Raw genomic sequence first — 12658 nt, forward strand, 5'->3', positions numbered from 1 at the left:
TATTAATTTTATAAAGCCCTCACCTAAAACTAATAAAGGAAATCGAAGTTTAGAGTTTAACTTCTCTGTATTAACAAATCGCTGGTTATATTCTAAGCCAAAAGACCTTACGTTCTAAGGCTTTCCCTTTAGGTAAATACTAACTATATCACCCATAAATAACTTACCTATATACACAAAAGCCTGAACTTTTATAAGCTCAGATTTTAAATGTAGTCTAAGTATTATTTGCCACTAACGTCACTGAATTGTAGCACCAAGGGGAATTAACAAAGTAAGCAGAATATCAACCCCACCCATGAACTAAGAAATATTATTTTAAGAAAACAATCTGAGGGGTGCCTGGGTGGCTCAGTCTTTAAGCGTCTGCCTTTGGCTTGGGTCCTGGGATCGAGCTCCGCATCGGGCTCCCTGCTCTGAGGCAAGCTTGCTTCTCCCTCTCCCACTCCCCCTGCTTGCGTTCCCTCTCGCTGTATCTCTCTGTGTCAAATAAATAAAATCTTAAAAAAAGAAAACAATTTGAGCTCTTCAATCTTGTCTCTAAGACTCATAATATTTGCCCTTAGGAATATGCTTGAAAGAAAACATATTAGGGAAATGATTATTTAAATCTGTCTTGAGATTATGGGATTTTTTTTTTTTTAAAGCTGAGGCCTAGGTGATTTGGGCTGAATGCCTTAAAAAAAAAAATTTTTTTTTAGTAAAGTCATAGGAGTTTATTAAGTGAAGGTAACAGAAAAAGCTCTCAAGAGTGAGAGGGGTCCCAACAGTGTTGCCAACAAGGGTCTTCAGGGTTGGTCTTTTATAGAAAGCTAACCAGGGAACTTAAATCCTTTTAACATTTCAATTAATAACACCTTCAATGACTTACTTCCTTTTTAGGGTCTGGTTGTTCTTTGTTGGTCACAGGTGATTATCATAAAGACACCCACCCCACACGCCTAGGGCAGGGTGGTCCGATTTGTCTCCTCATCTCTGGTTTCCCCACACCTCCACATTTTGGGGATTTCTGTGAGCCTGATCACATAGCCCCCTATCTATCTCTCCCTACCTAGCCCCACCTGTCCCTTACTCATTCCTCCCCCTGGAATGGTAACCCTAACTGCTATTAGGGAATGGAACAATGACTGCTCTGGCTGCTTCCTGCGGAAATGGGGTGGCGGGCTGTGTGGCAGTTAGAACCTATCCAGGGGTCAGTCCAGGGGCTTGAGGTATGGCTCCAGAGGGTCCTGACGGCCAGCAAACGGTACATGCATCAGCACATGCAAAAGGATAAACACAAAACAAGTTAGGCTCAAAATTATGATCCCATCTCTTATATAAGATCCCCCAATTACCAATTTTGCCAAATAGATCAGTGGATATCTTGGTCTTATTTAACTGATCACAAATGTCTGCTATTAATTGGGACACCTCGCAGGAGTTAACTGTAATGTTAAAACACCACATGTGAGGAAATTTTTCACACCCCAAATGGTGTAGCAATAGTAGAATGCCTCAGTTTTATGTGTGACTGTAGCTGACAGAATCCGCGTAATGAATCACATCAAGATGAGTCAGAAAGACCGTGACCATTTCTCCCGCTACTATATGTGGGGAACATCTTGAGGAAATACAACACTTTCTCAAACGTCTAAGCCTCTTTAGCCAGTGAAGTGTGATCCCAACATATGGAACCAGGATAAAAAGAAATGGATGAAAGTGATCAGAGGAGTCAGGAAAAGGGGAGTTAAAATGAGGGTTTATCCGAAAGATACTCAAGAACCTTGAGAACACATGGGGAATGAGAAGCTATTCCCTTTGACGCATGATTGGGATTTTTCTTCAGAGCGCCTTACACCACTGCCAGGTAGAGATCCAGAGATTGAGAAAATCAGCTATGTCAAAGAATAAATGAACTTTTCAGCATCATGTCTAAGTAGAAACCGGAGGCTGAAGGTCAAGGGAAGGATGCCAGGTCAGATGGAATCCTGTTCTTCTAAAAGCAGTGGAGGAAATGCAGTGACATGCAGAGAGCATAGCGAAAGCAGGCAGGGATTGACCGACACAGATACCTCAAAAAGGTGGGGTGCTGATTGAAAAGATCCAGTTAGGACGCAGCCACAGTCAGCTCCTGAAAGTGGAGGAAGACTCGTGATGACAAAAGAGAAGCCACTGGGCTCTCTGACTCCCCACGGATTATTGGGGAGCACTGATAATTTACACGAACCAAAGTACGAGTTTAGAAAGTCTTATCTGGTTTTAAATATCTAAGACACACACATCAGAGGGAGAACTGGAACTGCCTGTATGTTGCCAATGGCACTGTTTAGAAGAAGAGTCAAAGGTCAAAGAATTTTTGCCACATCAGACTTTGGCTTTGAATTAAGGGCAGAGGGAAAAAAGTAGCAGAGGTTGGTCAGATAGCCTCTGGAGATCCACAGAGTCAGATTCTGAGTCGTCTTCAGCTGCCAATTTCGGGCTGGTGATGCTATCAAAAAATTTGGGTTTTGTTTTTTGCTAGCTGTAGCTTTACGTTCCGTTTCTCCCTAGACAGAGGATACGCAGAGAAAAGGGTAGAATGATCCGTGCCATCTTCCGGTATTTGAACACATCTTATGTGGGATAAATACTATTTGCCCGTTAAAGCAAAGCATTTGCTTGGGTGATATGGACAGAACATGCTGACCTTTAAAAATGTAAATTTGAGGGGATTATTAAACTCACTGGAGGATTCACAGGATAATTCCTATGAAATGACTATCTCGTGAATTTTAAGTAGGTATACGCACCGTTTGCTGCTGAATTATAGGTACTATTTAACTTTTCTCCATTTTTATACCCTCCTCTCAATCCTTTACAATTTCTTCAAACCCTTTAAAGAGTAGAGCCTACTGATCTACCTAAGGTCGAGAAAGAAAAGGACATTAATTAAGTGCCATGAAACAATTTTAACAGCCTTTTGCCCTTTCATGTTTTATGTACACCTTCATAGGCTGTGTGACCAGGTTTGTAATAATAAATAAAGTCTAGCTGAGAGCGAGCTGACTGTTGAACTTCAGTGATCCTAGAGAGACCGTTCGTTCTGCTAGGGTCGCATCACAGCCACCATTTGGTATCTTAAATTAGTAACAGTGGTTGCTTATTTGTCTCTAAATGTCCTTGCTTCTGCTAAACTGTTCCCATTATTTCAAGCTACTTTTTCAAACTGTTAAAATTACTTTAAAATTTTGGCCCAGGGCCTGTGGGTGCTTCAGTCGGTTGGGCATCGGATTCCTGATTTCAACTCATGTCATGGTCTCAGGGTTGTGAGATCGAGTCCCACATAGGGCTCCGTGCTCAGCACTGAGTCTGCTTGAGATTGTCTCTCTCCCTCTCCTTCTGCCTCTCCCACACTCCCTCTCTCTCAATAAATAAAAATTTGGCCTGCTTTTCATGTGATACCAAACACATGGAGGTTTTTAAACTGACAACTGAAAATTTAAAGTGTTTTCCATTCATTATTCAGGTTCACCTTTATGCATCCCACAGACACTGTAGAATCAACTCACAATCCTATGCTCCCACTGATTTTGTTCTAAAAACCTGTTTCCCAGCACTTTTCAAATGCTCCTGCGTTATTTACTGACCTCAGCCCTACTTGAAGGCTTTTAGAAATACGGAGGTGCTGGGCGCCTGGGTGGCTCAGTTGGTTGAGCGACTGCCTTCGGCTCAGGTCATGATCATGGAGTCCTGGGATCGAGTCCTGCATCGGGCTCCCTGCTCTGCAGGGAGTCTGCTCCTCCCTGTGACCCTCCCCCCTCTCATGTGCTCTCTCTCTCATTCTCTCTCAAATAAATAAAATCTTAAAAAAAAAAAATACGGAGGTGCTATGAGTGATAGTTACCTGTAACATGCAGATACTGGATGAGTTCAACAGATAAGATCTCTTGGTCTTGGCTAAAACAGGAAAATGATGAAACTTCTAGAAAGTTACAACATATCAGAATGTCACTACCTGAAGCAATGGTGGTGAGTTTTCCTAATGAGGAAAAATATTTTGATAGCTTAAGCTAGTAGGAGATGACCCATGTTCTTACAAGCTCGGGATGTATTGATTTCCCTCTTGGCAGCACTCATCGTTAACTAGTCTCCTTTGTGTAAGGACAGCTCCACCTGGGTTCGTGGTTCAGCGGTTGATGGGATATGGACTGGCAGAAGGAACAAAGGAGCATACCGTAAAGATAACAGCGGCCAACACAGGACTCACCAAGTGCCAGAGACCATTCTCTGCTTTACATGATGTTAACTCTATCATTCATCACTCCTGCTGGGGAGCTACTTGTTTTCTGTATGCCCTCTGTTTTGTGTTCCTCATTACTGCCTTTGTGTGCATTTAGTTTTTGTAGCGTACCATTGTGATTCCCTACTTTCCTTTTCTGTATGTTTTTTAGTTCTTAGTGGTCATCCTGCTGATCACAACTAACATCTTAAACTTGTAACCACATAGTTTAAATAATCCCAACTGAGTTTCAATAGTACACAGGTTCTGAGGCTACATACCTCCATCCCTCTGCCTTTATACTGTTACTGTCACATCTGTTGTACATGATCCCATCAACAGAAATGCATAATTGTTGTCTGCATCTGTATAAATTGTGTAGGAAGAAGGACTTACAAGCCAAAAGTACAATGCTGGCCTTCCCATTTCCCTATGTTCTTTATTTCTTCTTATGGCTTCAAGTTACTGTCCAACATCCTCCTATGTCAGCCTGGACTTTCTTTTGTTTCCTCTGCTTTTGTTGATCTGGAAGGGACTTCATTTCTCCTTCATTTTTGAAGGATAGTTTTGCTGGATATAGAGGTTTTGGTTAAGAGTTTCTTTCAGGACTTTAAATAGGTTACCCCACTGCCTTCTGGCCTCCATGGTTTCTGATGAGAAATCTGTTCATAATCTTGATGATACCTTATATGTGAGGAGTCCTTTCTCTCTCGCTGTTTTTTCAAGAGTCCCTCTTTGTTGTTGGGCTTTGATAATTTGACTATAATGTGTCTCAGTGTGAATGTTTTTGACCCTGTTTGGGTCTTTTTTTTATTCTGCTTGGAGTTTGTTGAGAGTCTTGGGGAGGGGGGCACGGGTGTATGTCTTTCATCAGATTTGGGACGTTTTCAGCCATTACTTCTTCAAATATTTTGCTGCCCCTTTCTCTTTTCTCCTTCTGGGACTACTATAAGGTATATGTTGGTATGCTTTATGGTGTCCCACAGGTCCCTCAGGTTCTGTTCACTTTTATTTTTTTTTTCCTGTCTGTTCCTCAGACTGGATAATTTCAATTGCGTTATCTTCAGGTTCGCTGATCATTTCTTCTGCCTGCTCAAGTCTGCTGCTGAACCCCTTTAGTGACTGAAAAGTTTCATTTCAGTTATTATACTTTTCCTAAAATGTCTGGCTCCAATAGAGGATATGTGTCCTTTTAAATCTTCCAGTTAATACCACTGGAGGAAGCCACTGTATCCCAAGAGAAGCCAAAATCACAGTAGGCATCTGTGACAGTCCCTCAGGGAACACCAGACCAACAAGTACATGAACCCAGATTTCCAGAGGACAAGGTCCCACTGCCTGCCCTACTGCACTGGCCAGCTTCTCCCAGAGTGTGGGCCTCTGTCCCTGCAGCTGCACGGGGGCTGGAGACTGGGATTAGTGGCCGGTTCACATATACTGCTCCCTTAGCAGAGATAAGCAGCCTCCCCCTTCATCAGGCACTCTCCTGCTTATCATAAGAGCCTAGTCAGGTTCCAGAGTTCCAAGATATTTGAGAGCAATTGCTTTTTCCAGCTCAACGGCTGCTTCAATGGAGGGACTGAGCCCCTGTGCTTCCCACTCTACCATTTTGTGTGATGTCACTCTCCTCCTTCCAGTTTACAGATGAGGAAACTGAGGCATAGATAGGTTCAGGAATTTGCCCAGGGTGGTGCCAGATCAGAGCCCACGGTCTTAACCCCTTCACCACAGTACCTCTCCACACGATTTGCACCTGAAATGTATTTTTCTATTCTCCCTTCGCTGGAAAACTTTTTTTAAAGACTGCCAGAATTCGGGGAGAGCTTAAGGTCATCAGTGCTCCAACAAGCCGAAACCAGGGTTCCCTCTCCCTGCCGGATGCCACAGGGACAAGGAGGCCACGTTCTCCTGAAGCCCAACCTGTCTTAACAAATATTTCCGTGATACACGCTGATTCACTTTTGTGAGTTCCCCTAAACTGGCTGTTTTTAGGTGGTCTTTCACGTGGTCTTCCTCTTCCCCACAGGCGCAGCTACAAGAGCGGAATGACCCTCAGCAGCTGCTGTTGGACTCCAAGCACATGTTTCCCGTCTTGTTTCCATTCAACCCGTCCTCGCTGACCATGGACTCAATCCACATCCCAGCCTATCTCAATCTGGAGTTCCTCAACAAGGTCTGACAAGGCGCAGTCCCCCCTGTGGAGCCACAGGGGCTCAGTCCCTCCATTGAAGCAGCCGTTGAGCTGTCATTTCCAGTGACAGCAAGAAGGAAGCCTCTACCGTACAGTGAACTGAGGGGTCTGTTAAATCTGTAAAAGACTGAGAGCCTGTGCAGAGGGTGCAGAGTGCTGAACTGTACGGAATAAGACACATCTGGCATTATTTTTTTGTACGTACTGCTCAGAATAAAAACACTTGAAATATGGAAGTTTTTTTTTTTTAAGTATATGATTTCAGTCTAAACGAATACACATTATAATCATCTACTGCCACCCAGCAGCCCCCACGGCCATATAAAAGGTGCCCATCTTTAAAATGGAAGCTGCCCAGTTTTGGTCTTTGCATATAACTGGAGGATGCCCAAAGTAAAATAATATTAAAAATATGTCAAGTAAGCTGCCTTCAGAGGACTTTTAACAAATAACGGTACTAATAACCATGATGCTGTCGCATGGTGGGTGACATTTCCCCAGGTCAATGAACCACTGGTGCAAACGAGTTTGTGGGGAGATGGTCTAAGAACAAAAGTACAGGACTTGGGCCGCCTGAGAAGTTTTTCAGAAGTATTTTGAATGCCTGGTGATGCAGAGACAGTGGTGTAACTAACCTCCAAGCATTTTGAGAACTGGTTTCTAAAGCAAAATCAGGAGACTCTGTCCCTCATATGCTTAAACCCTTTTTGCATAGTCTTGGGTTTGTGGAATAAAATGCTGTGGTCCCAAACGTAAAGTATGAGCAACATGGAAAGACAGTCTTTGTTTTCAGTGCTAGTCCACGTGCTTCTGGAGTCTACAAAACTTTCACAAAAATCTACATAATCTAAATATTAGAAAAGAATACCAACTTTTGTTGTATTTACAGATGAAAAACCAAACAAGTCAGTGTGAAAGCCTGTAATCCCTTAATGCCATAAAACTTCCGATAAAAGCATCACATAATGCACTGTATTTCCAGGTAACCAAAACAGTAAAACTTGAGAATCAGATAATTTGAAAAACTTTCCAAAAATCCAGTTTAGGGATTATCAGCATCCAAAAGTTTTTTTGGGTTTGTGTGTATGTATGGGTGTGTGTTATTTTTAAAGAGTGAGAATAGCTTAGGTCAACACTCCCTTTTCAGGTTATTTTCAACATTTTTTATTTTTTCAAAGATCTTATTCATTTGAGAGAGCACAAGCAGAGGGAGCAGGAGAGGGAGAGGGAGAAGCAGACTCCCTGCTGAGCAGGGAGCCCGATGCGGGACTCGATCCCAGGACCCCGGAATCATGATCTGAGCTGAAGGCAGATGCTTAGCCAACTTAGGCGCCCCTATTTTCAACATTTTTTAAAATTTACCACAAAAACATGGTAAATATCTCAGCTGTGAAAAAAGGACTAAAACAGTATTCAGTAGAATATGACAGCAGATTTTATGTTCGCTGCTTTTATAGGTTTTTTCTTGCCTCTTCAACAGTAGGCATTCAATTAGAAAACCCTGCATATTCTCTACACCCACTTTTTAGTGACTTTTTCCATATTTCTAGTAGATAGCAGTATGTTGTTCCCATGACCAGAACGAATGGTGTTTGTAAAACTGAGAAGAGCCGCTATGTTACATCAAGAAGATAAGATTTCTCCATGAATGGCAGGTAGAACATCCCCCTACACACACACACACACACACACACACACACACATGCACACACATGCACGCAACATCTGTTACTGAGCCAACCAACTCAAAAAGCTCCCGGAAACACAGCACACTCCAAGCCCCGAACGGTCCTGTGTCCTTTTAGCTCCACTTGCACCCCATTTTTGTGGCTGCTGGGGCAGAACAAGGCCCAGCACCTGGGCGAAGACTCTGGAGCACCCTGTCCAAATCTATGACCTCAGCATGACATCTCCACGGTAAACATGGCTGGCTCATCTTGGGTATCTGCAGAGCCGTGCCTGTCCCCCCCCCCTTCGCCTGGTACAGTTATGTCACCTGAAACCCACAACGCAACCCCCCTCAACCCACACCCTGACTTCATTTGGAAGGCCAGTCTAAACCTACTGGGTTGGTGGCTACCTCTTTTTAAAGTTGTTTGTTCAGTATAATTTGCTTGTTGTTGCACTTCAGTTAAAACTGAGTCTCGCATGTAAGGACTGACCTTAATCTTCAAGATAACCCCAAATGGCCTTGTTTAGAGTGTGTTAAAGAATTTGAAAAGCAATGATTCCATAAATGCAGTGGCTTGTTATCCTTACGTTCTGTCTTATACCCTCATTCTCTCCCTCTCTGTGGGTCACCACTGCTGTCACTGTTCATGTTAGGTGCCAAGAACTCATTGAATAAAAACTTGGCAATTAGAATAAATATGGGGGGAGGGTAGGGAGGTTATGAATTGTCCTCTACCTAGCCCAAGAAATGGCAGACTTAGTTCTTTTCCAGAAGAGAGAGGCATTCCACTGGAGCTGTACTTAATTTATATATGCTTTAAAAACAAATAGTCTTTTATAGAGTACTAACAACAAAGACAGCAACTGGTTTATGTTTCAGTTGGCCCTGTTTAACTTAACACTTGGAGACTGGAAGAAGCATCTTCAGAGAAACTTTAATCACTTATTAGCATTTTTATTCTTTGCCTTTTTAAAGTTCTACATTTTCCAACTTCGTGAAATCAATGACTTCACGTAAATTCAACATCAAGGTTTGAACTCCGCACTAGATACCTGTCTCTCTTTTTTATTTAAAATTTAGTTGACACCCCTCTCACCATGTGCCTTGGGCGGTTACTAAGATAACTGACTTGTCAATTATTTCTTGGAAATATGAGTTGCCGTGGGAAGAATTTTAATGTTCGACATCATGGTGGAGTTTTGCTTTGTCTCTTGAAACATTAGAAGCATTTTAAAGATTAAGAATCAAATATTTATAAACAGTCTGTGTTTTCAGCATCACAGGGGACCTCTCTGTTTACCGGTAGTAATGTGTGCAATATACATATTAGTAACTTGCTAGAGCTGACAAGCATATTCCCTCCACGCATTCTCCCTGGATCATGTAGCTGCAGTTAGCTTTATGGTACCTGGACAGCAGGTGAGACCCAAAGGTAAATAGATGGTTTCTCCCCTTTCCATGGAGCATGTCCAAAGCCGTTTCTTCCCTTGATTTTCCTATACTTGAAATTTTCAGGCTTTTGTAAAAACAAGACAAAAGACAAAACTAGGAACTTGGAACACTTAGGAAAAAATTAACCCTGGTACCGTCAATTCACCACTCTTTACTTACAGCCTTAATGCATTAGCATTATAGAAAATAAATTAGAATTCATTTCTTTTGCCTAGAATATATGTAATTGTTGTCATACGTTTGACCTTCTAGGCAGCAGGGATATATCCTGAATTGAAGCTCTTTTCTCCTGCCTATGGGACTGAGTAGTCACTACAGTGTGACAGCATGGGGCTGGACCCTGTCCTTTTTCCTCCTAGAATATTCCTCTGCAGTCAGTTTCTCTAATTTCCTGCATGAGCCGAATAGCCAAAATTCCTTTTTTTTTGCACACACTGGTGCCATAATTAGAGAATTAGGGGGTATAGAAAAATTAGAGGTTAATGGCAATGACAAATATAGGACTTGTTTTTCTCTTATTAGATCGCTACTAAAGATTGGTTTTCCTAAAGAAATTTCTAATGCTAATAAAGGCGATTAATCAGATATGATTTTAAGCTACTTTCTAAAATGATATTGTATCAGAAATAACCCAGATTTGGATATAACATTTTGCCAGCAACTACTGTTTAGATGAAAGTCTGCTTCTCCGAAGAGGGTTCACATCATATTCTGGGGTGAATCTAACATTGTAAGAAGAAATACTACTGATAAAAATATTTTTTCATTTTGAACAAATCTGTAAACTATACCTTTGTTTTTAGAAAAAAATGCTTGTATTAGTTACTATAATGTTCAGCTGTGGATAAAAATTTGTGGAAATAAATACTTTTGAATGAAGTACTGTGCCAAATCTAAGTGAAATTTAAAACTCCACAGCTATACATTGGCTGAAAAGCTTATTTTTAATGCCTGCTTGAGAAACTTCATTCTAGGACCTACATTCAAACATGTATCATGATCATTTAAACCTTGGGTTGGCAAAATTCCGCCTGCAAGTTGGGGGTGTAAAATAACAAGACTTACTGAGCAATTACTTCAAAGCTGCAGAATTCAAACACAGTAGTTTGGTATAGGAAAAGATGAGTAGATCAGTGGCCTGGGACACAGAGCCCAGAGACCAACTCAATCGGAGGTGTTAACTTTGCATATGGCGTAAGAAAAAAAAAATGGAAAATATTTACAAGATCTGTATGGAGGAGTTTATAACATAAGTGAAACATTGACAACCTGGAGAAATTATATCACATTTACGGATAAGAAGACTCAAATACCCCAAAACTGTTGTCAGTTGTCTCCAAGCTGATCTACATAAAGAATCAAAAAATCTCCACAGTTTTTTTGGGGGGAAAATAGACAAGCTAATTCTAAAATTGATATGGAAGTGCAAAGACCCAAGGATAAGGAAGACCTTCCTTAAAGGGAATACTTTCCTGGGGCGCCTGGGTGGCTCAGTTGGTTAAGCGACTGCCTTCGGCTCAGGTCATGATCCCAGGGTCCTGGGATCGAGTCCCACATCGGGCTCCCGGCTCGGCGGGAAGCCTGCTTCTCCCTCTCCCACTCCCCCTGCTTGTGTTCCTGCTCTCGCTGTCTCTGTCTCTGTCAAATAAATAAATAAAATCTTTAAAAAAAAAAAAAAAAGGGAAAACTTTCCTAACAAGTATCAAGGCTTACTATAAAGATGGGAGACGTGTGGAAATGGCCCAGACCAGTTGGCCAATGGAACAGAATAGAGAGCCCAGAAACAACATATATACAGAAACATGGGTAGGGTATTTCTTACCTACAGGAGCACACACCAAAATCACCTGGAAATCTTTAAAACCTAGGTCACCAGCCCCACCTGTAGGTATAGGATAAGGCTTCTCCAGGGATGGTGCCCTTAAACATCCATCACTAGGAACCACAGTGAAATACTTCATGGCACAGAAATACCAGTCAGTGAAAAGTTACCTCTAAAACCCAACCTCCATGGGACGCCTGGGTGGCTCAGTCAGTTGGGCATCTGCCTTCGGCTCAGGTCATGATCTTGGGGTCCTGAGATGGAGCCCCACGTTGGGCTCCCTGCTCAGCGGGAAGTCTGCTTCTCCCTCTGCCCCTACCCTCTGCTCATGCGCACGCGGGCTCTCTCTCTCTCTCTCTCTCTCCAAAACCTTAAAAAAATAATAAAACCCAACCTCCAACCTAAGGATAGACTCATATCTCTTCTGGGCAGCTGATGGAAGAATAACCTCACTCTTCAGGAAAGCCTTCACCTCATACCCGGAGAGGTCTAGGCTTACCGTCAAGGCGTCAACAGGAAAACTGTCTGCGAAGAGTCAAACTTCATACAAGACACACTTAACTACTTAGAGTTGAGAAAGCAAAGAAGCCCAACATCCGGGACCTGGTCTGGCACTTAGGGCAAGGCCTGGTGGTCTGAGAAGCTGGACTGGCCCTCCCAGCCAGGCCAGGGTGTCCTCCCCTGGTGCCCAATCTCACAAAACACCAACATCAGGCAAGGTTGCTCTGTGCCTGTGATGAAATGAGACAACACAAGACCACTTGATAGTTTTGTCTAGGGACAGAGACAAGACCACCTGCAAACCACTCAATCCCAACCCTGCCCTCTCCCAGCAATAGGAGTGAACGCAACCTCACCAGCAGCCGGGCTAGTCTAGCTCGGATCTGCCTCCTCCTAGAGAGGATTTCCAAAGACTTGTCCCTACTTCCAGACAGCACCCAACCCAGAGTGAAGCCCTGCTTTTCTGGACCCTCCCCAAGTCACCTAAGCAGCTCCTAACACCCTCTCACTGAGCTGCCTCTCCGTTCCCTAAGCTGTGCCCCCGGGAGTAGTCTCCCTGTTACAGCCTGTATTAAAGCCCACACAGAGTAAACAGAAAATGAGAAAGTTCAGCAAATCGGTGTCTGTTTCGGTCTACATTTCATTTCTGTTGTGCTTGTTTCGTAACTTGAACTTTCTGAAGAGTAGGTATTTGTTGTAAGGGCAAAACCACACCTAAGCTAATAATCGCCTTTTCTAATTATCAAAAACTGAAGTTATCCCCAAAGCAGATTAACAGTG

At 42.7% G+C, this 12658-nt stretch overlaps 1 protein-coding gene across 1 annotated transcript in view; it reads left to right on the plus strand.

The window, feature by feature from the left end:
• The window catches only part of MYO5B (myosin VB), a 278618-nt gene extending 271951 nt beyond the window's left edge, over positions 1-6667 (plus strand). Inside the window, 1 exon segment of the mRNA XM_081802529.1 lies at positions 6267-6667. Within this exon segment, the coding sequence (XP_081658655.1) occupies positions 6267-6419 (153 nt within the window). The 3' untranslated portion in view covers positions 6420-6667.
• Positions 6668-12658: the final 5991 nt, after the last annotated feature.

This window comes from Leptonychotes weddellii, chromosome 13 (genome assembly GCF_054177405.1).
Source record: "Leptonychotes weddellii isolate Sample4059 chromosome 13, ASM5417740v2, whole genome shotgun sequence".
Taxonomy (NCBI): Eukaryota; Metazoa; Chordata; class Mammalia; order Carnivora; family Phocidae; genus Leptonychotes; species Leptonychotes weddellii.